Raw genomic sequence first — 22006 nt, 5'->3', positions numbered from 1 at the left:
ATCAAGTGCCTCCCAAGTACTTGTCAGGATTTGAAAACACCAGTGGGGTGGGTGGAGTCTGTCCCAGAGGGTCTGAGGAGAGAGAGAGAGAGAGGGAGAGAGAGGGAGAGAGAGAGAGAGAGAGAGAGGGCTCACCTTTCTCCAGGGAGCGGAGCAGGTTGTCGAAGTGCTGGGTGCTCTTGGTGAAGTCCTCCTCCACCTGCATGCGGTCGTCGGGGGCAAAGAGCTGCGAGTCCTGGCTGTCCCTCAGGAAGTCCTGGTAGTGAAGCTCCAGGTTCCTCATCACCAGCCGGTACTCCTCCACCTTCATGGTCCGGAACTGGGGGGGTGAGGGGTGGGGGATGAGGGAAGGGAAGGCGGGAGAGGGAGAGTGGGCAGTGGGAGAAGGAAAGGAAGGGAGAGGGTGAATTTAATGCACTTCAGATTGTCTTCATTTTGGATGGGATTGTTGCCGTACAATCACACACGGCAGCTTAGTTTATCACAACGGCCCACTACTTCATTTTTAACCCAACAGGATGTAACCACAGTCTGACTGACAGGACTGTCAACAGACCCCCTGCAGTGATCTAATACAGGAGTCCCAGAGAAACGTGTAATTCAATAAAACACTGCTCCGTGTTTATGGTCTCCTCTAGAAATACCCCAGCACTGGACTGCACCTCAACACTAAACCACATAGTTAGGGGACACGTAGCCTCTCAATGTAATAGGTTTAACTCACAGTGCCCGCTGGAGCAGTTTGGACATGGGGTAAACAGCAGACGGTGACTGACCGCTACATAACTTCCAAATGGACTGCGCCTTAAGTAATTAAGTATTCTTTTTTTTTTGTAACCCCTATTTAAGGAGACAAGTTCACTGAGAAGACACGTTCTTCATTCATCATTCAGCGGGAGGCTATTGACCGCTCTATGGACAGTGCCGGGCGGGCGGGGGGGGGGGGGGGGGGGGTAGCGGACTATTCTGATGTGCCAAGACGGTCCGTGCGCCCCTTGTGGCAATTGCCTCGTATGCCAAGTGTCCACCCCTGTCCGCGCCTCCATCTGTCCGCCCTCGCCTGGCCAGTGCTGGCCGCTGCTCACCATAGTGATGTTCCAGGTGCGTATCTGCTGGATGTCCCTCATCAGGTACTGCCAGGACAGCAGACTCCTCATGTCCACGTGGAGCCTCTGCCACAGGATCAGCATCTGCTGGTGACCAGCCTCCAGGCTGGGGGGGAAAGAGGAGGAGGAGGGGGATGGAGGGGGGTGAGAGGAGAGGAAAGAGGGTGAGGAAGGGAGGGAGGCACGGAGAGAGAGAGAGAGAGAAAGAAGAGAAAAGAAGAGAGAAGGTTAACATTGTGGCTGCTAACCATGCGCGTAGGAGAGAAGTAGAAGTACAAATGTGAGGGTTCACGCACACTAGCTAAGCTTGCGAATAAAACACTGTATTGTAGCAACGTTCCAATAAAAGTGTTTTATTTGCAAGCTTAGCCAGGGTGTGGGAGGTTCACTTTCTGATTCATGCTTATTAAAGCTTTACTTTGTCAAAGTGAGTCATCGGCGGATTCATACAGTTGTTCCCAAACAGTTTCAGTCTAAAGGATTCTGGCCTGGAGTCCAGAGGATCCTCACCTGGAGACGCTGTCCATGGCCTCCTTGTTGACCGGAGGAACCAGGAAGCAGACGGACGGGACCAGGGCCTTGCTGCCGGACCGGTTCAGAACCTGCCACTTGAAGGGCTGGGAGTTGTTGAGCAGAGCACACTCCTCTCCCTTGTGGACCGTGATCTACACACACACACACACACACACACACACACACACACGCACACGCACACGCACGCGCATGCACACACACACGCACACGCACGCACACACACACGCACGCACACACACACACACACACACACACACACACACACACACACACACACACACACGCGCACACACACACACACGTTAGAGACACAGACCACACAGAGCTCCATGTGATTGTTGTCTTTGTGTTTGAGAGAGAGAGAGAGAGAGAGAGAGAAAGACAGACATTCAGAAGACCTCTTCTGCAGCAGGTTGGAATGCCTACCTCCGCCTGTTTGAAGTCGCAGACGGCCTGAATGGGCAGCTTGCCCCTGATGGCCGTGGTGGGGTTGCGAGGCTTCAGCTGGACGATGGACTTGGCTCTCTTGTTGAGGGCGGCGACATGGGTCTTCTGCTCATTCAGCTGCTCCTTCTCCTCCTGGAGAATAGAATAGAATAGAATAGAATATGACTATTGTCCATCCAGGGATTAACACTTTTTTGTCAGAGAATGAGGACCGAGATAAAGGAGGATGTAGAACACAAGATGGCTGCCCCATCTAACCAGCCAACCCAGTACCATGGCAGTCTTATGCAGCCATTATATAGTGGTCAGAGTCTCGGCCAGAGGTTTGACGAACCTGGGCGTCCTGCAGCAGGTCCTCCAGACGGGTGGTTGTGGTGGAGCGATCACAGCTATACTTCTTCTTCATCGTCTCGTTCATCTTCCTCATCCTCTCCTGAGCCTCTTTCACGTCCGCAAAGAACTACAGGGCAGAGCAAAGAGCTACAGGTCAGAGGTGATAAAAACTACTTCTCAGAGGCAACACAGGATGATTGGATTGGGAAAAATATTGTGTTAACTAGTATTTATAATATTTAATGAAAGGCGAGAAGGCTCCATACCTGGTAGTAGGCAGTGTTTTCTTTGAGGTGAGCCTCGATACAACAGCACAGCTGCAGGATCCAGCTCCACTGGGTCTGCAGGGCAGCTGTGAAAGCCTGGAGAGAGGGAGAGAGAGGGAGGGAGAGAGAAAGGATAGATAGAAAGAAAGGAATGAAGAGAGAGTTAAACAGGAGTGTTTCTCGGCATCAGCTGTCGGTCATGACATGTGTTGGCCAGCAGGGGCGTACAAAAGTGCATTCTCACCTCCACAGTGTGCTTGCCAGGATGGCCCTCCTTGAGCAGGAGGTCTCCGGTGGCCTGGATGTCGTTGACCTTCCTCTCCCTCAGTTCCAGCTCACGCATCAGCCCCTGGCGAAGTCAGGACATTCCTGTCAGTCTACTAACAGATCTACCCTCACCAGGACATGCTGTCAGTCTACTAACAGATCTACCTTCAGGACATGTTAGTGTACTAACAGACCTACCTTCATCCGGACCCAGGACATGTCAAGTCTACTAACAGATCTAACTTTACCAGGGCACGTTATCTGTCTACTAACAGATCTACCTTCACCAGGACTTGCTGCTAGACTACTAACATATCTACCCTCACCAGGACATGTTATCAGTCTACTAACAGATCTACCTTCAACAAGACTTGCTTCTAGTCTACTAACAGATCTACTTTCATATCTATGTAATGTCTAGGACAGACAACAATAAGTATAACTTTCTAATTTCATCTTCACTGTACTTCCACATCCTGTTGTGGTTATGTTTGAGCTTTTAATTGATCAAACAAAATCAATCAGTCAGTCAATACGGTGGTATTTTTGTGGTGTACAGTGTTTGAGCATGTCTCTGCAGGCCTACCGAGTAGTTGTCCTTCTTGGCGGTCATGTTGGTGTTGAGGTCGCTCCAGTCGTAGTTCACCTCCTCCTCCTCCTTGTCGTTCAGCCACATCAGCTCCTTGGTCGCCGCGGTGACGAAGGCGTGGAGGGAGTCCAGGTTACGCAGGCGAGACTTGGATGAATTCTGGGAAGGGTGGAGACAGGATAGAAACATAACTTATGTGTGTCTATATGAAAGATGACTACTCCTGGAGCAAAAAATACAAAATGATGTTTGTTTTTTTTAATAGTCAATCAACGTATTTCATTAGTTTGAGGATGACGGTCTCACCAGCAGCTTGGCATACTGCAGGTCCAGCTTGCCCAGGTATTCCCTGTATGTCCCCTTACTCATAGGGGAGAGCTGACTCTGTAAAGAACACAAGGGACACATGAGCTACGTCAGAGCTACGGCTCGTGGCTCACTATTAGTCATTGGTAGGTAAATGGAACCGAGGATAATGTATTCTATCTATTTCATCTGAACTAAAACAAAGGCATGATATTCAGACATACACAGTAACAAATCTAATTCAGTTTCATAATGAAAACTATTAGTAGAAAAAAAAAGTCTTTGCTGAGATTTAGGTGATCAGACCTTCATCAGAGCAGAAGGTTCCTCTGGTCAGGTCTGATGGCCGAAAGGTCAGCAGTTAAAGTGAAACACCGCACTGATCAAAGTGTGCGGAAATCTTTTTTCTACTATTTGGAACTCTTCTCTGATTCCAGCACCTTACCCAGACAGCAATCCGATCAGGGCCATATGCAGGCCAGATCTGGCACTTGTGTCTTAGTTCCGGCCCATATATGGCCCAGATCCGCTTGCTATCTGGGTAGCTAAGGTCCGGCCAGGTGGAGCAGTGTTCATCCTGCATGACGAAAACTATTCAAAGCCAGAGCCTGTCATACCTCGTCAGCCTTGGCCCGCTCTATCTTGGTGCGGAAGTCCTCCACGGTCTGGTGCAGGCCCCGGTGGCTGCCCAGCTGAGACTCCACGGCGGGCAGGTCGGAGCCCCACTCCCCCTCCTCGATGCGTCTCTGGTTCTCCTCCACCCAGGCCAGCAGGTCCTGGGCGTAGCGCAGGGTCACCTCGTCCAACTCCGGACGCACCTGGGGATTTTAGGATGGAGGTTGCTTTATTGATCGATTGATCCGCGTTTCCCGTAACGGCGTGAGCTGCTTTATTTTCTACCAAATACACGCGTACACCGAGAGAAGCACAGGGTCAGCCAGTTTGGTGTAGTTTGAGTTCAAGTGTTGCGTGCCTTGATGAAGGGCACAACAGCTGCCCCGCAGATACCGGTGCTACTTTTGAAGTGCCCCCGGCACAGGATTTGAACCGGCAGTCTTAAACCTACAGCTCGAAGGCTCTGCCGCACAAAGGCTACCTACCTTCATGGAGGACTGCTGGGAGCTGAGCTGGACCTGCTGGACCGCGGTTTGGGTCGCGGAGGCCTTGAGACGCAGGTTATAGTCGCTGCGCAGGTTCACCAGGCGCTCGTGGAGACGGTACACCCTGAGGTAAGAGACACACAGGGACAGGGGGGTCACTGCTGTCTCCCCTGTACTGAGCATCTCCTGTTTAAACACCTTGGTCAAGTGAAAAGTTCTGTTCTCAAGGGAAGATGGGTAGACTGTTTAAGAGGCTACAGATCCCCCAGCCTTGAGAGCAATGCAATGGATGTATGCATCCACCAGATACTGTACGATGTATCCACCAGATAAGTACAGCATCCTGTCTGTCTGTTTACATGTCTGTCTGCATGTCCGTCTGCCCGTCCGTCTGCATGTCCGTCTTACCTGCGGTACATCTGCTCAGCCTGCACATGGCGTCCATCTTTAAGCAGCTGCACGTCGTTGAAGAGCAGACGGATCAGGCCGTCGGCCTTGTCCAGGTCCCTCTCCACCTCGGCCGTGTGCTGGGGGGGCTTCCCAGAGTTCATCAGACGGATGTCCTGGAGGGGGCGGGGACAACGGTTATCAACGACAAGCGACACGACTGTTCTCTGCCTCCTATAGGCCGGGGAGAGGAGGGATGTCACAGCGACTGGCAGCCGAGCGCAGGCTGACAACCTAAGGGACTTCACAGCCTTCTGAAGAGCGACATCTTCGTTTTGCTGTTGAGCCAGAGATGAAGTGGGACGTGACGTTTAACTGAGTTAGAACGGTCTCGCACACTGCTGGGCTCCATGGTTAAGGCATTTATTGTACCTGAATCAAAAATGTGTGACGTTTCGAGCAACACTCTTCATCAGCGTTGCTCGAAACGTCACACATTTTTGATTCAGGTACAATAACCATGGAGCCCAGCAGTGTGCGAGACCGTTCTTTTTCACTTTGATATCTCTTGTTTCGGCTCGGCACCTGCCCTTTTTGGTTTATGGATGTGCATGTGCCACTCTGTTGAGTTTACCTGAGTTAGAAATGAATGGAGCAAACAGACGGTCTTGAGTTGTGAGGTTCCGAGTGGAGAGGATGTGCGCGGCAAGGTATTGAATGGTGAGATATTGAGCGATGACGCACTGAATGGTGAAGTATTGAGTGGTGAGTTATTGAGTGGTGAGGTTTTGAGTGGTGAGTTATGATGAGGTTGTGAGTGGCGAGCTCTTGAGTGGTGAGTTATGATGAGGTTGTGAGTGGCGAGGTTGTGAGTGGTGAGGTTGAGGACACAGCGGTTTGAATGAGGGCTGAGCTAATGTCTGGCCTGCGTGTGAAACAAAGGCATGTGACTGTCCGCTATGTGACTACATCACTGTCCTGTTAGTGTAATTGCATACAAGTATGCCCGCTCTTAGCACGTAATGTCTCCCAGCTCCAGCTCCAGGCCTCATGGGCCCCAGTGTGAATGTTCCCCTGCCTCCCATCCCTGCTAACCCCAGGTGGGGGACTCACCGTCTGCAGCAGGGTCTCCAGCTGGTTGAGCTGCTCCTCACACACGCCGGACTCCATCTGGACTTTACTGACGATCCTCTGGAGCCTCTCGAGTCTGCGGGGGAGGACAGCAGGGCGTCAGAGGCCTGCACACTGTAGCACTAGGAGCATTCAGGGTGATATTACCAGGCCTGTTAACTCTGATCTCAGGTCAGGTCTCATACATCATAGCAGCTGAAGTAAATACGAAAAGGCAAATGTACGGCCTTCTAGGTAGCAGGTATCTTAATCTATAAGGGTCAGTCACAAAAGCCATAATCCATAATCTCTCTGCCATCTTAATCTGTAAAAGCAGAGGGGCGGTCCTTCTTACAGCGCCCATCCTGTTTCCAGGCAGACAGCGGCAGCACTGAAGGTCTTGTGTTCCATCTGCACTGCTAGTTCAGCCATTCCTCACCGCTAGCTCATAACCAACAACTCAGACCTGCTGACTTGTGACCAGCCCATCTACAGACTCACACACATGCATAAACATACACACAGACACACACACAGACACGCACGCACACAAACTTACACACACATGCACACACACACACGAATCGAACAGTTCAAATCACATCTCAATGTGTTCTCTCGGTAGGACAACACAATATTTCAGCCTGTCCTCGCAGACTCGGACAGACTTTCATACCAGTTCCAGCTGCCAAACTCTGAACAGAAAGAGCATAATGACATCATGGACAAGGGAGGTTGGAGGCCCACAGGGCTTAGACCGCGCCAGGACACCGCAGCGCCAAGGACCAACGGCCGCACGCTTCCTGAGGTGACAGACAGACAGGCGACCCACAACCACAGGGCTGCGACCACTAAACAGCGAGCCAGCCTACATGCCAAGCAGCTAACGGCACATAACATAATGATACAGTTATGTAGGATAGGGCTGCACAGACCTAATGCCGGGCTCACACTACAGGATATTTAAAATCCTAACCAATTTCTAAATCGGGTTACATCACGCACATAAGGAGAATCTTAACAGATATTCTTCTTGCGCATCTCAAACAAGCACACACAGCAAGATTTGAAAATAACGGCTCATCACACACTACAGGATCTTATCGTGCCCGAGGGAGCAACGAATCACTAGTCTCACCATCTCACTTGTAAAGTCGGGACGTAATAATCTTAAATATCAAACATGTTTGATATTATCGGGGCCGCCCCGATGGGTCTGCGAGCCGATCGGGAGGTTTTGGGTTGGATCTGTAAACCCCTCACATTACAAGATAATCTGGGCAGATCATCGGCCCCGACCAACGTTCCAGACCAGATTTCTCCTCCGATTGTCAGGAGGGGTGAATCGGGGATAAATCGGCCCAAAAAATTCTGTAGTCTGAGCCCGGCTTAACACCCTCTTCTCCTTATGTAACTTCCCAAGTATCATTTCTAACATACAGTAAGCGTTTCCTTATGTAACCTCATGACCAGGGTTTCTATGACGCGGCGTGACAGAGAGAGCGAACTGTAACTCGGCTCAGTATCGGGTCTGATGTACCAGAAGCTTCCGCTCACCTCTCAAACTCAACCCTGAGCAGTCGCTCTCTCTCTAGGATGGCCACGTGCAGACGGCCCCATTCCTTCTCCACGTCTATGGGGTGGTAGCCTGGCGGGACCTTCACCTGGCCAGCCAGGACCGCACCCTGGACACAGGACACAGCAGGGGTCAAGAGAGGAGGGGAGGGGAGGGGAGGGGAGGGGAGGGGAGGGGGGAGGGGAGGGGAGGGGAGGGGAGGGGAGGAGAGGAGAGGAAAGGAGAGGAGATGAGAAAAGAGGAGAGGAGAAGGGAAGAGAAGAGAAGAGAGGGGAGGAGAGAAGAGGAGAAGAGAGTAGAGAAGAGGACAGGACAGGAGAGAAGAGAAGAGAAGAGAAGAGAAGAGAAGAGAAGAGAAGAGAAGAGAAGAGAAGAGAAGAGAAGAGAAGAGAAGAGAAGAGAAGAGAAGAGAAGAGAAGAGAAGAGAAGAGAAGAGAAGAGATCGAGACTTACCTCAAAGGACTGGAAGATGAGTTTGGAGCGGTTCTTATCGGCCTCCTTAGCGGGCAGCTCTGTCTCTTTGAACTTCAAGAACTGACGCCACAGGATCTGAGAAAGATGAGGAATTCAATTCAGACACTTTATTTTTCCCACGAGGAGACGTATAGCATGTCCCCCGATGGTACAAGCAACGAGGAACATGATGTATCAATCAGACAGGCCCAAGACCAGGTCCTCTAAATAGCCTGTGCTCTGGTGGATAAAGGCAGCTTGCTCTGGTGGATAAAGGCAGCTTAGTGAGGCTGCAGCTGAGATAGTAGTGAGTTGGCTTCAGTCTACTCCCAGTGATGAGGAGCTGATTTGAGACTAAGGTGAGTAAGTGTTAAAGTAACGCTCCTAATCAACAAACATGTTTACACCTACAGTACAGATGGCAATTGACAGCTTTTAACCTTATGCGCACACACATACACGCACACACAGTAAATGGTATGGAACTTGACTTTATTAATTGGTCAGCAGAACCCAGTTGGTTAGTTTTTTAATGTGGCTTAACTTTGTTAGCTGCGAGGGTGTGAAAAGAGAGACCACAGCAAAGTCAGTTGTGGGCTACGCAGCACAGATACAGAGAGATTATTTTACATGAATGTGCAATATCTAGACATATAATTCCATAACCATGTATTGTACACCAACATGGGGGACTTGGCTGGGCTAACTGCAGCAGAACGCTAGCTGCTCCCCAAGAAGAAGTTATGTGAGGATAATATCTGAAACGACTGGTCTGGCCTTGCCTCACTCTGCTATCTAACAGTCCTCCTTGTCTCCTCAGAACCAGGTTTGAGTCACAGCGTTTCTCCAGCAGGGGTGTGGCGGCGGTTCTGGAGAGGTTCACATAAGTAGAATAACTCCCTTCATGGCCCATTCCCGCGCTGTCTACAGCAACCCCACCCAGGGCAGCCCAGCCTCACACAATGAGAGGTGAAACGAGGATCCTTGGCCATAAATTCTCTATCTCTCTCTAATCTCACATCCTAATGGTAGAGTAGGGTAAGATCTAAACCTTTCATTTGTAATGTGTGCCTTGTAATTGATTTCACTAATTTGCAATGTAATAAATACATTTGATTTAACATCACTTTGAGCATTATTACTCTAGTTTACTGTAACACTAACCAACTACTGTAGTCTTTGCACAGATTGCACAGTAAAATGTGGTCAGAAAATTTAGATGTTAACATTTTGAGCAAAGGCGTCGTTTTGGTTCTATAACCCAATATAAAAACCCCTACAGTTTTGGAATCTTCTAATAATAAAGCTACAGTTTTGGAGACCCAATATAAAACCCCTACAACTGTCTGGCTGATGCCTAAAGCCAAGTTCAGAAACAACAGCCGAGACAAAACGCCAGGTTCAGAACGCCTGTCTTGTCGTGAATCTTTCCATAAGATTTAACATGTTGAATCGTGAAAGTCAAACAATCACTGCTCTATGTGAGAGAGATGAATGTGGGTATCTGGGGAATAATAGTTCTGCAATCCTCTATGACCCAGTACTTCAACAAGGCTGTACATTTAGACATTACATTTAGTTCTGATCTAAGTATGTAGTTATCATCATCATCATCATCATCATCATCATCATCCTCATCGTCATCATCATCATCATCATCATCATCATCATCGTCATCGTCATCGTCATCATCATCATCATCACAGTCACTGTCCTCATCTTCATCATCATCATAATCGTCACCACCCACCTCTATCTCCTCGTAGCTTCCAGGGAACTTCCTCTCCTCGAAGATGATGACATGGTGTCTGATCCACTGCAGCAGCAGGGTCACCAGCTCATAGTACTCCTGCCAGCGCAGCTCCAGCTCCTGCAGGACAACAGACACAACAGACCTCTCAGCTGGCTAACAACGGGCAGAACAGCTAGCAACAGAACGACACAACAGACCTGGTCAGCTTGCTATGACAGACAGAGCAGAACAAACCTGGTCAGCTAGCTATCTACGGACAGACACAACCGTCTTGGTCAGCTTGCTACTGTACGACAGGACAGCCGAGCAGAACAGACCTAGTCAGCTAGCTGGAAACAGGACAGGAGAGCCCTTCTATTCTCTTCTTCCTGCCTTCATTCCCTCCATGCTAACTCGCTAACTCATACACCATGCTCACTCAATTAGGTGTCATAAAAACTGGCCTTGTGTGGCCGGGCCGGACAAGGAGAGAGAGAGAGGGAGGGAGAGAGAGAGAGAGAGAGAGAGAGAGAGAGAGGCGGAGACGAGAGGAACAGATTAATAGGTCTGATCAGAGTTCTGGTGTAAAGTGTGCGGTGGTGGTGATCGCGTGAGAGGTGGTTTGGCTCCGCCTCCTTCCGGTGGCAGAGTAAACAGCGCCGATAGCTCTAATTCCCCCGTGGCAGCATCGTCTAACATCACAGGACGTTTCCTGCTGCTCCAAACACAGACGCCATGGGGATGGGTGTCAACAATAACAATGAAGGCCTCAGTCACACAGCTGCTCAGGGGCTGTACTTACATTGGCCACGACTCCATCGTGGGCGTCGGGCACGCGTGGCATGGCGTCATACAGCGACGACACGTAGGTGATGATGGACTTCTCGTCTGGGTGAGGCACGTCCACATCTGAGGAAGCAGTCGGACAAAATGATGAAGATGATGAAGACGATCTCACTGGACCACAGATGGAGGTGCGGCAAAGCAGCAAACCAGACGAGAAACAAAACCCGCCTTGGACCTTGGGGAAGTCCTCTTTAGTTGAATGACATACGTATGTTGGGGTTCCCACGAGGAAGGTTGGTGGTTTGAATCCCAATGGGATTGGGTTTTAACTGGGACAGCGTGTCTGACAGCCAGGCTAGGGTGCTGTGACCCAGTGAGGGACTACAGGTGTTCCAGGTACTCACCCTCCGGGTCGAGGAGCCTGGTCACCCCCAGGTCCTTCTCAGCCACGTTGAAGGCCTGCTCCAGGTTCTCCACGTTGGTCTGGCGGTACACCTTGCCCATGTCGATCAGTCTGGGTCTGGAGAGACACACACACAGGACACACACACACACCGTCAACAACACAGCTGTCAGGTGGCGGAAACAGGTGACTGGTGATGGGAGGAGACACAAGCATGGGATACAATACAATGAGATATGATACGGAACAATATGATACGATGTGGTATGATACAATACAATAATTATGATACGACGTGTTGCGATGCGATAGGATAAGATACAATATAATTTATTGACCATTTGCATGACAATTCTTTCTGTGATGCCAGCAATACATTAAACACAGTCTCAGACAGTACCCTCTCATTGGCTGTATAGGGAGGCACCTACCTCATTATCTAGCTGTGATTATAGAGCTGTTGTACCCATCACATCATTAGCTAGATATGCTAACTACTATGTGGATCTAGAGGGTGTTTAAGCATGCTGTTAGCATGCTGCAGATCCAGGGCTCCATACTGTGGGACCCCAGGTACAGTAGTTAATCAGTACAGGAGCCGGCCACCTGCCTGTCACTCTGTCATAAATCTGGGAGAACACCTGCCCCCTGCCTGCCTGCCTCCCCCCTCCTACCCCCCAGGGCCCCAGGGAGCCTCTGACACATCCCTGAGCAGGCAGCACTGGAACAAAGCACGCTGTGGGTAGCAGAGAACCCGATCACCGGTTATATAACCGCTCATCTGCTCCACCACCTGCTCACGGAGGGGAGGGAGGGACAGCATGACAGAACGTGTCAGGTCATAAAACACTGGGTTCAATACTGTGCCCATATCACAATACTTAAAGGCGAATGCCCATGCTGCTCCATCATTTAGCAGCTAGCTCACTCCATGGGTTCAACATAACACTGAAGGCACATCAACAAGTGATGTTGGTGAATGAGACGACCAGTTATTATTGATTTCCTATGAAACCGCTGGTGTGTACAAGCGAACTAACGCATGTCGATGCAAATCAAGTAAAAGGAGGATCCAGAAAGTTAAAATTACCAAACTCTATGCTGTGACAAGTCTTGAGCGTTAGGCGACGGCAGAAGCACAGGTATGATTAGATCACATAGAGTAATCAGCCCACCAAGAGATGTTGGCCATTAAATTATTTTGCTAGAATGATCACATTTTGCAAGTAGAAAGTGCATTTTGGGGTCCTGCGCACTGTACATCACTTTGTATTGAAGAAGACTTGAACTACAGTAAAAATGTATCTGTAAAAATAATGTTTTTGTTGCATAGAATTGATAGAGGCCTGTGTGCCTAAGAAAAACAGTTAATGATAACAGTTGCTTATGTTTTGCTACATGTAATTGATAGAGGCCCATGTGCCCAAAACAGTTAAAATAATAGTAACGAGCTGCTTAGGTGAATGTGAGGGGTGCATGTTTGATGTTGCTTTATTTGTCAGGTCAAAAGCTTTACGCCAGTCCAAACCCTGTGTCTCTGTGACCTTCCCATGTCGACATATGGCCGTTTCAATTTCCCCTAGTGACAATGAATGGGGTGACTTTTTTTGCTCCCCAAGTCCAAAAAATGAATGGAGGTGAATGGACGGCCATGCTTGGGCGGTTCATTGACCACCCCGTGATTTGGATCCACTCCAAAATTGGCCGATGCTACATCCCTCCTCCGCGTTTCAAGAAAATCAGTCAAGTAGTTTTTGCGTTAACCTGCTAACAGACGAACACACAAACAAATGAATGAACAAACTAACACGCTATCGAAAATATTACCTCTCGCCCTGCACAGCGAAGGTAATGATCAAGAGATCATGTATCAAGATCAAATAGAATAGGATTAGGATTAGGGAAGATATGGCAGACAGAAAGCAATTTGTTTGAGGTAGAAGCGGAAAACCACAGATAAATTTAATTTAATGAACAGAAAGGCAAGGTCGGCAGGATGCCCAGAAATATGTGAAGACAGAGGTGATAGTGAAGGGATGGGCGACTATGCAGCAAGATAAAGCAATGCATTTTGCCCAAACCTCAACAGTTGTTTACTGGCTAGTATAAAGGGGAACTCTATTTTGATCCTCTAGTTCTCTGGGGATTGGACTAGCAGCAAGCTTGTATTAAAATCACTCAAGGTTACGTTGTTCTCTGGGATGTTTTTGTCACAGACTAGAACTGGAGGGACATCTTGAGGTTCAGATTATCTTCTTCAGTATATGCCATAAGCAGAAGCATGGAAAGAGAGTAACATCTGAGAGAAGTTATACTGTACGAGCAAACGCAGCATGGATGACAGAGAGAGAGGCAATGACAGCAGACTCAGTACAGAGGCGTATATGCAATAGAGATGGTATAGTATGACAGCAGATTCCTACAGCTCTTTGACGTGGAGGGTGGAGCGGACGGCGTAGTGGTCTCCAGGGCCGGGGGGGCCCACAGCCTCCAGATGACGCACCTCCCTGAGGGACAGCTGCCTGCACGGCCCACCTGGCCTGCTGGGGCTGACCACCCAGGACTCCCCTCCCTGGAGGCTCCTCGAGCTCCAGCCCTGGCCCAGCTCCTGGTCCCCTGAGTGGGACTCGCTGCTGGAGAGGGTCCCCGGGCTCTGGGAGCTCCGGCCGGAGTCCCAGGAGGAGCTCTCGGAGGGGATGTCCTCACACACCATGACCACGCGGTCGTCCACGTCGCTAATCGACCCAGTCACGCTGCCTTTACGCTTAACATGCTTCAGGCGCCTCTTCAGACTCAGCATCATGGTGCTTTCTGGGAGTTGGAGTTCTTCAAACACAAAAGGATCGGTGTCTAGTTGGCTGGGTGCTGGCTGGGTCCTCCAATGGTAGAAATTTTAAAGTTTACTGGTCCGTCTCAGAAACTCTTGCTCCTGTCATTATTCCAAACTTCCTTTAGGATAAAATAAAATGTGGTTTGTTTGTTGTTTGAGGAACAGTCTTTAGATACGTCCCGACGGAGTCCTGAGGTATCCAAACATCTTCATGATGAAGTGCTCCCAGGGAGTTGATTGTCCACCTCTTTCTCTCTCCCTGAGAGTAGCCAGCCTCCTAGTGGCAGCCTGAGGTCACTGCAGCCATCTCCTATTAGTCTCACCTCCCTACAGCCCCTCACACTCTAACATCCCAACACAATTCCTCCGATACAGGCTGAGGTGAGCCGGCGGTGGGTGGATGATCTCTGCTGTGAGCCGTCTCTGTGAGCGGTAACTCTGGGGCTGGGTGGAGCAGAGAGCTACAGTGGCTGACTCACCACACCTCCTCGACCTTTCAGCAGAACTGCTACTTAATACCCTGCCCTGAAGGTGCACCTGGCACACTGCGATATCACTCTCTGTAGCTCTCACTCTCTCTCTCTCTCCCTCTCTCTTTCTCTCTCTCTCTCTCTCTCTCTCTCTCTCTCTCTCTCGGAGTTGAAGGTACATGCTAAACTGTCCCAGAGGGCATCTCTTTCTTCCTCCCCCTAATGACTCCATAGCAGGGAACACGCCCCACTGAGCATTTCTCTCTCCACCCCTCTCTCTGTCTCTCTCTCTCTCTCTCTCTGTCCGGGGCTGGGCACGGCCACTTTCAGAACCAGTTTCTCCGCTGAAAGACGGCGTCTTTCACTGTAGCTTTCTGTTTAGTTTTGTTTGAAGATCCCGCCCCCCCCCCACCCCATCCTAAACTCACCCCACTAGCTAGCTTTGCCAGGCTGTTGCAAAAAAAAAAAAAAAAACGATTTCATGTTTGTCCATAGCTGGAGCTCCTGTTGATCAGCCGATAAAAGAGTCAGATAGAATGGCTTTGTCCTCATCCACCCTGAAGCATCACATACTTTATGACTTTCTCTACGCCATCTCGTCTTTCCGAAGTCTGACATAATCCAGATGTCCCAGACCCTAGGCGGTACTGATGAGCTCAATGCCACACGCACACGCGCACGCACGCACACGCACACGCACACACACACACACACACAAACCAAATGTGGCACAAACCAAATTTCCGAAAGGACAATAAATATATCTATCTATATCTATCTACACACACACACACACACATACACTGGTGATACTAAATCAATGACTAGGCCATCTCTGACTAGGCCAACTCCCTGGTGTGGTATTTCAGACTCAGGGCCCTGATAGCCCAGAGAAGCTTCCCTGATACTCACACACCCTGATACACATATACACACTCAAAACTCAAATAGCTGTAGCTGAGCTTCCCATGCAAGATACTGTAGGACAAACGGCATCATTCTAAACTACGTCAACTGTCTCAGCAGGTCTCTAAATACTAGGTGACAACTAGGCTAATTTTCTGTTCGCTCTTTATTAAGTGTGTGTGTGTGTTGTCTGTGGTCTATAATTTATAGTTCAGACAGATAATAACAGAACGGTTCTCCATGCATATACAGCATGTTGTTTAGAATTATACAGAGCACTTAGTCTCACACAGTGGTACAACACAGAACCAAATGTTACCAGCTCAGCAAGTCAGAACGGGCGTGGCAGACTCTAATTTGACGTTTAATGGCACGGCAGACTCTAATATATGATATTTGATGGCACCACAGACTCTAAGTTGCACAAGTCTGTCGACGTGCCACTCACTCCTGATCTGCTGCAGTACACCGACCCGCAGCAGAAAGATGAGTCCTGACAAGCCCCTGCATACTCTAGCAGTAGGAGCCTGAGAGGCTGTAGTAGTAGGAGCTTGAGAGGCTGTAGCAATACGAACCTGAGAGGCTGTAGCAGTAGGAGCCTGAGAGGCTGTAGCAGTAGGAGCCTGAGAGGCTGTAGCAGTAGGAGCCTGAGAGGCTATAGCAGTAGGAGCCAGAGAGGTTGTAGTAGTAGAGGCCTGAGAGACTGTAGCAGTAGGAGCCTGAGTGGCTATAGAAGTAGGAGCCTGAGAGGCTATAGCAGTAGAAGCCTGAGAGACTGTAGCAGTAGGAGCCTGAGAGGCTGTAGCAGTAGGAGCCTGAGAGGTTGTAGCAATACGAGCCTGAGAGGCTGTAGCAGTAGGAGCCTGAGAGGCTGTAGCAGTAGGAGCCTGAGAGGCTGTAGTAGTAGGAGCCTGAGAGGCTGTAACTGTAGGAGCCCGAGAGGCTGTAGTAGTACAGTAGGAGCCTGAGAGGCTGTAGTAGTAGAAGCCTGAGAGGCTGTAGTGGTAGGAGCCTGAGAGGCTGTAACTGTAGGAGCCCAATAGGCTGTAGTAGTACAGTAGGAGCCTGAGAGGCTGTAGTAGTAGAAGCCTGAGAGGCTGTTGTAGTAGAAGCCTGAGAGGCTGTAGCAGTAGGAGCCCAAGAGGGTACAACAAATCCTTAGGACCGCTAACAGGTGATAGAGAATGTGATCAAGAATGAATGCTGTGAAAATCACTGTGTACGCTGTGCTTGCGTATGACCGTGCTGTTGAAGGTACAGCGTCAGAGCTACTCACCGGTGTTTGTGGATGACGGCGTTGAAGAGCTTGCCGTCCCTCCAGGAAGTGGTGAAGTTGTCGCAGCGTATCCCCTGGTAGCCCTCGCTCATCCTCTGGGACCACAGGAGCAGCTTCTCCTTGGCCGTCATGTCGTCCGACTGGCCGTTCACCTGGATGTCCGAGATCTGCAGGGATCGGGTCTTAGAGTTAGACCAGGGAAGACATCGCCTTGGGGGAGGGGTATTATGGGATATGAGGAAAGGATGATGATATAGAGTGAATTATTTGAGCGAATTGGTAAATTAATTACCAATAGCAGTTTTGACATTCTCCATACCACCATACCATCTGATTTCTGTTTCTCTCCTTCATACTTATTTTATTGTTTTTTCTTATTTCTCCTGTATTTGCTACTGTTTCTGTGTTTGATTGATGTAAAGCACTTCAACCCTGTTGTTTTTAAATCTGCTTTATAAAGAAAGTTTGGATTGGATACTACTACTGGTGGGGCACAATAAGCAATGTTGGTTTCCTGTGAGTGAAGGATTTAGTGAGTGGTTCCTGTGAGTGAATAGTTTACTGAGTGTTTCCTGGGAGTGAAGGGTTTACTGAGTGTTTCCTGTGAGCGAAGAGTTTACTGAGTGGTTCCTGTGAGTGAGTGTTTCCTGCGGTGAATGGTTTAGTGAGGGGTTGAATATGGAAGTCCTAGTGAGTGATGTGAGGTCATAAGTGAACCATGTCCATGTTTACAGGCTGCCCACTGGGTGGGAGGGGATGGGGGATGCAGTCTGAACTAGGGAGAGCTTGTGTGTGTGTGTATGTGTGTGTGTGTGTGTGTGTGTGTGTGTGTGTGTGTGTGTGTGTGTGTGTGTGTGTGTGTGTGCGTGTGTGTGTGTGTGTGTGTGTGTGTGTGTGTGTGTGTGATAGCCCTACACTGCACTTCTCTGTGAAGAACAGAATCCCTGTATGACTCATCAACCACCACCCTGCTGTTTCCCCTATTATGAGAAATAAGAGACACGCATTCCTCTCTCTCTCTCCCTCCCTCCCTCTCTCTCCCTCTCTCTCTCTCCCTCCCTCCCTCTCTCACTCTCCCTCCCTCTCTCTCCCTCCCTCCCTCTTTCTCCCTCTCTCTCTCTCCCTCTCTCTCTCTCTCTCTATCATTCTCCCTCTGTCTCTCTCTCTCTCCTTCAGGGAGACAGTTAAGACTTCACAGGGACGCAATGCTTTTTTAAACAGTCATCACTCTCCAGCCCCAACAGAACAGGGTCCCTCCCTAGCCTAGCTGACCGTGTTGAGCTGAATCTTAGAGGCCCTCCCTAGCCTAGCTGACCGTGTTGAGCTGAATCTTAGAGGCCCTCCCTAGCCTAGCTGACCGTGTTGAGCTGAATCTTAGAGGCCCTCCCTAGCCTAGCTGACCATGTTGAGCTGAATCTTAGAGGCCCTCCCTAGCCTAGCTGACCGTGTTGAGCTGAATCTTAGAGGCCCTCCCTAGCCTAGCTGACCGTGTTGAGCTGAATCTTAGAAGCCCTCCCTAGCCTAGCTGACCGTGTTGAGCTGAATCTTAGAGGCCCTCCCTAGCCTAGCTGACCGTGTTGAGCTGAATCTTAGAAGCCCTCCCTAGCCTAGCTGATCATGTTGTGCTGAATCTTGTCAGCTCCATAGAACTCTGTTTCATTAGATTCCACAAGGCATGTCAGAGGAGCACTAACAAGGCTAACTGGGTGGATTGTGTCTTTGACTGCAAAGGCTAATTATGTTCCTACCACACCTTTCCCTTGGGAAGCAGGGAGGGCGTGACTCACACGCACACACCACCACCACCACCACCCCCACCACCGTAACTGTTTATAGCATGTCTGAAGTTGCACTGAACTGTGAAACACTATCTCAATCTTTCCTTTACTGTCCATAGATCAGCTGTTGAAGTGATTGCCATCTATCAGAAACAGTTAGCATTGTTCTTTAGTCCATAGATCCACTGTTGGAGTGAAGTGCCATCTATTAGAAACAGTTAGCATTGTTCTATGTTAGTCAACCATGACAGGAATAGATTTCAAACCGAAGAGTGATTCCCAGTCATAGCCAATTAGTTGAGATTCCCAGTGATCATTCCCAGTTGATTGGTTGAGGTTGATCCAGGAAGACAGCCAATTGGTTGAGATTCCCAGTGATTGAGTTGATTGGTTGAGATCCAGGAAGAGAGACAGGTATGTATGGTATGGAGCAGAACACTGACAGTGCTGGACACCTGGAAGTGAAGGATGATGGTCCATATCAGCCCCAGGGTCAGTTTGGGGTTGCCGTCGGCGATGTCATCATTCCTGATGTTCACCAGCTTGACCTGTGATTGGACGGGACAGAGGTGACACTGACCATTCTGGTATCACTCTTTTCTTTCTATTATTCTTACTTGTATGAACTTGGGTACGCATTTGTTTTCTTTAGGACCTTGGGAATATAATTATGTAATGATATATGACATTTCTTGCAAAAAGGAAAATATTGGTCTTTCAATCCTGCCAGCATCTTATCTAATACTGTGTGATGGAAGACAGAGAATCCTACTCAGTGTTCTGAGGCTGACTCCATTGGAGCCTGGTTGAATGCTTAGTGCTGGGTAGTAGTTCTACTGGGTAGTAAGGCTGGGTAGTAGGTCTACTGGATAGTAGGGATGGGTAGTAGGGCTGGGTAGTAGGTCTACTGGGTAGTAGGGATGGGTAGTAGGGCTGGGTAGTAGGGCTACTGGGTAGTAGGGATGGGTAGTAGGTCTACTGGGTAGTAGGGATGGGTAGTAGGGCTACTGGGTAGTAGGGCTGGGTAGTAGGGCTACTGGGTAGTAGGGCTGGGTAGTAGGGCTACTGGGTAGTAGGGCTGGATAGTAGGGATGGGTAGTAGGGCTACTGGGTAGTAGGGATGGGTAGTAGGACTACTGGGTAGTAGGGATGGGTAGTAGGGCTACTGGGTAGTAGGGATGGGTAGTAGGACTACTGGGTAGTAGGGATGGGTAGTAGGGATGGGTAGTAGGACTACTGGGTAGTAGGGATGGGTAGTAGGGCTACTGGGTAGTAGGGCTGGGTAGTAGGGATGGGTAGTAGGGATGGGTAGTAGGGATGGGTAGTAGGACTACTGGGTAGTAGGGATGGGTAGTAGGGATGGGTAGTAGGACTACTGGGTAGTAGGGATGGGTAGTAGGGATGGGTAGTAGGACTACTGGGTAGTAGGGATGGGTAGTAGGGCTACTGGGTAGTAGGGCTGGGTAGTAGGGATGGGTAGTAGGACTACTGGGTAGTAGGGCTGGGTAGTAGGGATGGGTAGTAGGACTACTGGGTAGTAGGGCTACTAGGTAGTAGGGCTGGGTAGTAGGGCTACTGGGTAGGCTCTCTCTTACCTGCCGGTGCCTGAGGAAGTCCAGGGCTATTTGTACATTCTGCAGTTTGTGGAACCGCATACGTCCTTTCTCTCTGGGCTGGAGAGAGAGGGGGGGGAGAGAGAGAGAGAGAGAGAGAGAGAGAGGTTAGATAAAGGACAGAGACATCTGTCAGAGGAGAGGGCCCACTGGGGTACTCTCTTGTCGTGCAAAGATGAGTGGAGAAGAAGAACATGAGAGCAGGATGTGGTGTAGTCACAGTAACTAGCCAGGCTTCGTCAGACCCAATTCACAAAAATCCTGCGTTTATTTTCAATTTCCAAGGGCCGTTATCAACGGTCAAAGACCAAGACCAAAATGCTTCTGGATGCAATTGGATAGACCTACAACTAAACCGACCAGCTCGTATCGTAGTGGAGGGCCCGACCAATATCTGGTCGGGTGGAAATCAATTTGAACGGGTGGATGTCTGGAGCTGTGGAGTGAAACAGAGTGTGAGCTCACGTGATCAGGATGGCGACGCCAGGCTAGTAGTTAACCACATCCAACACGACGGAGAGATAGAACAGCTAATGTATATCATGAGGATCATGAGGACAAGAACATCCATGTTCTCCAAATAATAGAATACGTGAAAATAACAACTGAGCCCATAAATATGAGTATAAAATGCCTTGATGATCTATAAACAATGCCCATGTCCGTCAGAAAGGGCCATCTTGTATTATCAAAGCAATTGTGATATTGTTGATTATTAAGCTGACCTTCAGTCCCCCAGTAACAGAGACACAGAGAGGCGGAGAGGGGATCTACTGTATCTACAGTAACTTACTGACTAGACAGGAGAGGAAGGGGGGGATGCAGAACCACTCATGCACTGGCTGACCCAATAACATAGTTAGTTATTAGCTAGCTACAGTAAAGCAAGCTCTGGCTTGGGTTTAATGTGATAATAGTTTGAATTACAGGAATTTCCATCTAATTAGAAAGATGAGAGCATAACATGAGGCATATGCCTATTATATAATTAACATCAATTACATTAACCAGGTAGCAATGATACAACAAACATATAATCCAAAGAATAGCTTCAATAGCTTCGGGATTGTTACGCCAAATCAATAGAAAAGCTGCATAAAAGACAGTTAGTCAAGTCCTTTACTATCCTGTCAGCAGCTCCAGTCTGGTTACAGTCCGTGTTACTGCACCTGGCTATCTTAGCAAGCTCGTCAAAGACACATACTGTAACACCACCAGAAGACTACAGGAAGAAGAAAAAAAGATAAGGAATCCTGCAGCTGCAACAGGATGTGACATCATGCAGAGCCGAGCCAATGGGGGGGAGGGGGGCGTGACCCATGCCACATGAAGAAGAGAAGGGCAGGAGAAAGAGTTAAAAGGAGCCACTCACCAAGCGCAAGTTCCTGACCACGTCTCTCTCCCTCGACTAGCCCAGGCAAGAGCAAAGAGAGGAGGCGGGGGGGCAAAGGTCATACAGCAAATGGGGGGGGTGGGGGGTGTTGGAGAAGAGGGGGTGGGGGCATGAAGAAGAGAGGAGAGAGGATAAGTGACAGGGAGGAACCAGAGGGTTGAGGTAGGGGTGGGAGGAGAGGAGAGGGGCAGAGAAGGAAATCCAGGGTTGAGACAGGAGCACACCATTTTTAGAGAGAGAGAGAGAGAGAGAGAGAGAGAGAGAGAGAGAGAGGCCGTTATGGGGTTAATGTGTTAAAGCCAGAGTCACTGAGATCAGTAGCGATTGAGAGACTGAGAGATTGTG

The 22006-nt window shown here is 49.3% G+C and overlaps 1 protein-coding gene across 1 annotated transcript in view; it reads right to left on the bottom strand.

The window, feature by feature from the left end:
• LOC311314065 (plectin-like) overlaps positions 1-22006 on the bottom strand; it is a gene marked incomplete at its 5' end in the record, with an annotated part of 50687 nt that overhangs the window by 19818 nt on the left and 8863 nt on the right. Inside the window, 21 exons of the mRNA XM_084444367.1 lie at positions 136-319; positions 1086-1212; positions 1617-1771; positions 2067-2219; positions 2422-2547; positions 2687-2782; positions 2931-3035; positions 3540-3701; positions 3849-3926; positions 4466-4666; positions 4949-5072; positions 5357-5511; positions 6449-6542; positions 8003-8130; positions 8475-8570; positions 10225-10344; positions 11009-11115; positions 11397-11512; positions 16878-17044; positions 19111-19203; positions 20251-20328. Coding sequence (XP_084300493.1) covers positions 136-319; positions 1086-1212; positions 1617-1771; positions 2067-2219; positions 2422-2547; positions 2687-2782; positions 2931-3035; positions 3540-3701; positions 3849-3926; positions 4466-4666; positions 4949-5072; positions 5357-5511; positions 6449-6542; positions 8003-8130; positions 8475-8570; positions 10225-10344; positions 11009-11115; positions 11397-11512; positions 16878-17044; positions 19111-19203; positions 20251-20328 — 2665 coding nt within the window. The remainder of the gene's footprint in view (positions 1-135; positions 320-1085; positions 1213-1616; positions 1772-2066; positions 2220-2421; positions 2548-2686; positions 2783-2930; positions 3036-3539; positions 3702-3848; positions 3927-4465; positions 4667-4948; positions 5073-5356; positions 5512-6448; positions 6543-8002; positions 8131-8474; positions 8571-10224; positions 10345-11008; positions 11116-11396; positions 11513-16877; positions 17045-19110; positions 19204-20250; positions 20329-22006) is intronic.

The sequence above is a fragment of the Borostomias antarcticus genome (assembly GCF_949987555.1).
Source record: "Borostomias antarcticus genome assembly, chromosome: 10".
In the NCBI taxonomy this organism is placed as follows: domain Eukaryota; kingdom Metazoa; phylum Chordata; class Actinopteri; order Stomiiformes; family Stomiidae; genus Borostomias; species Borostomias antarcticus.
This window is presented reverse-complemented; position numbering and strand designations above follow the sequence as displayed.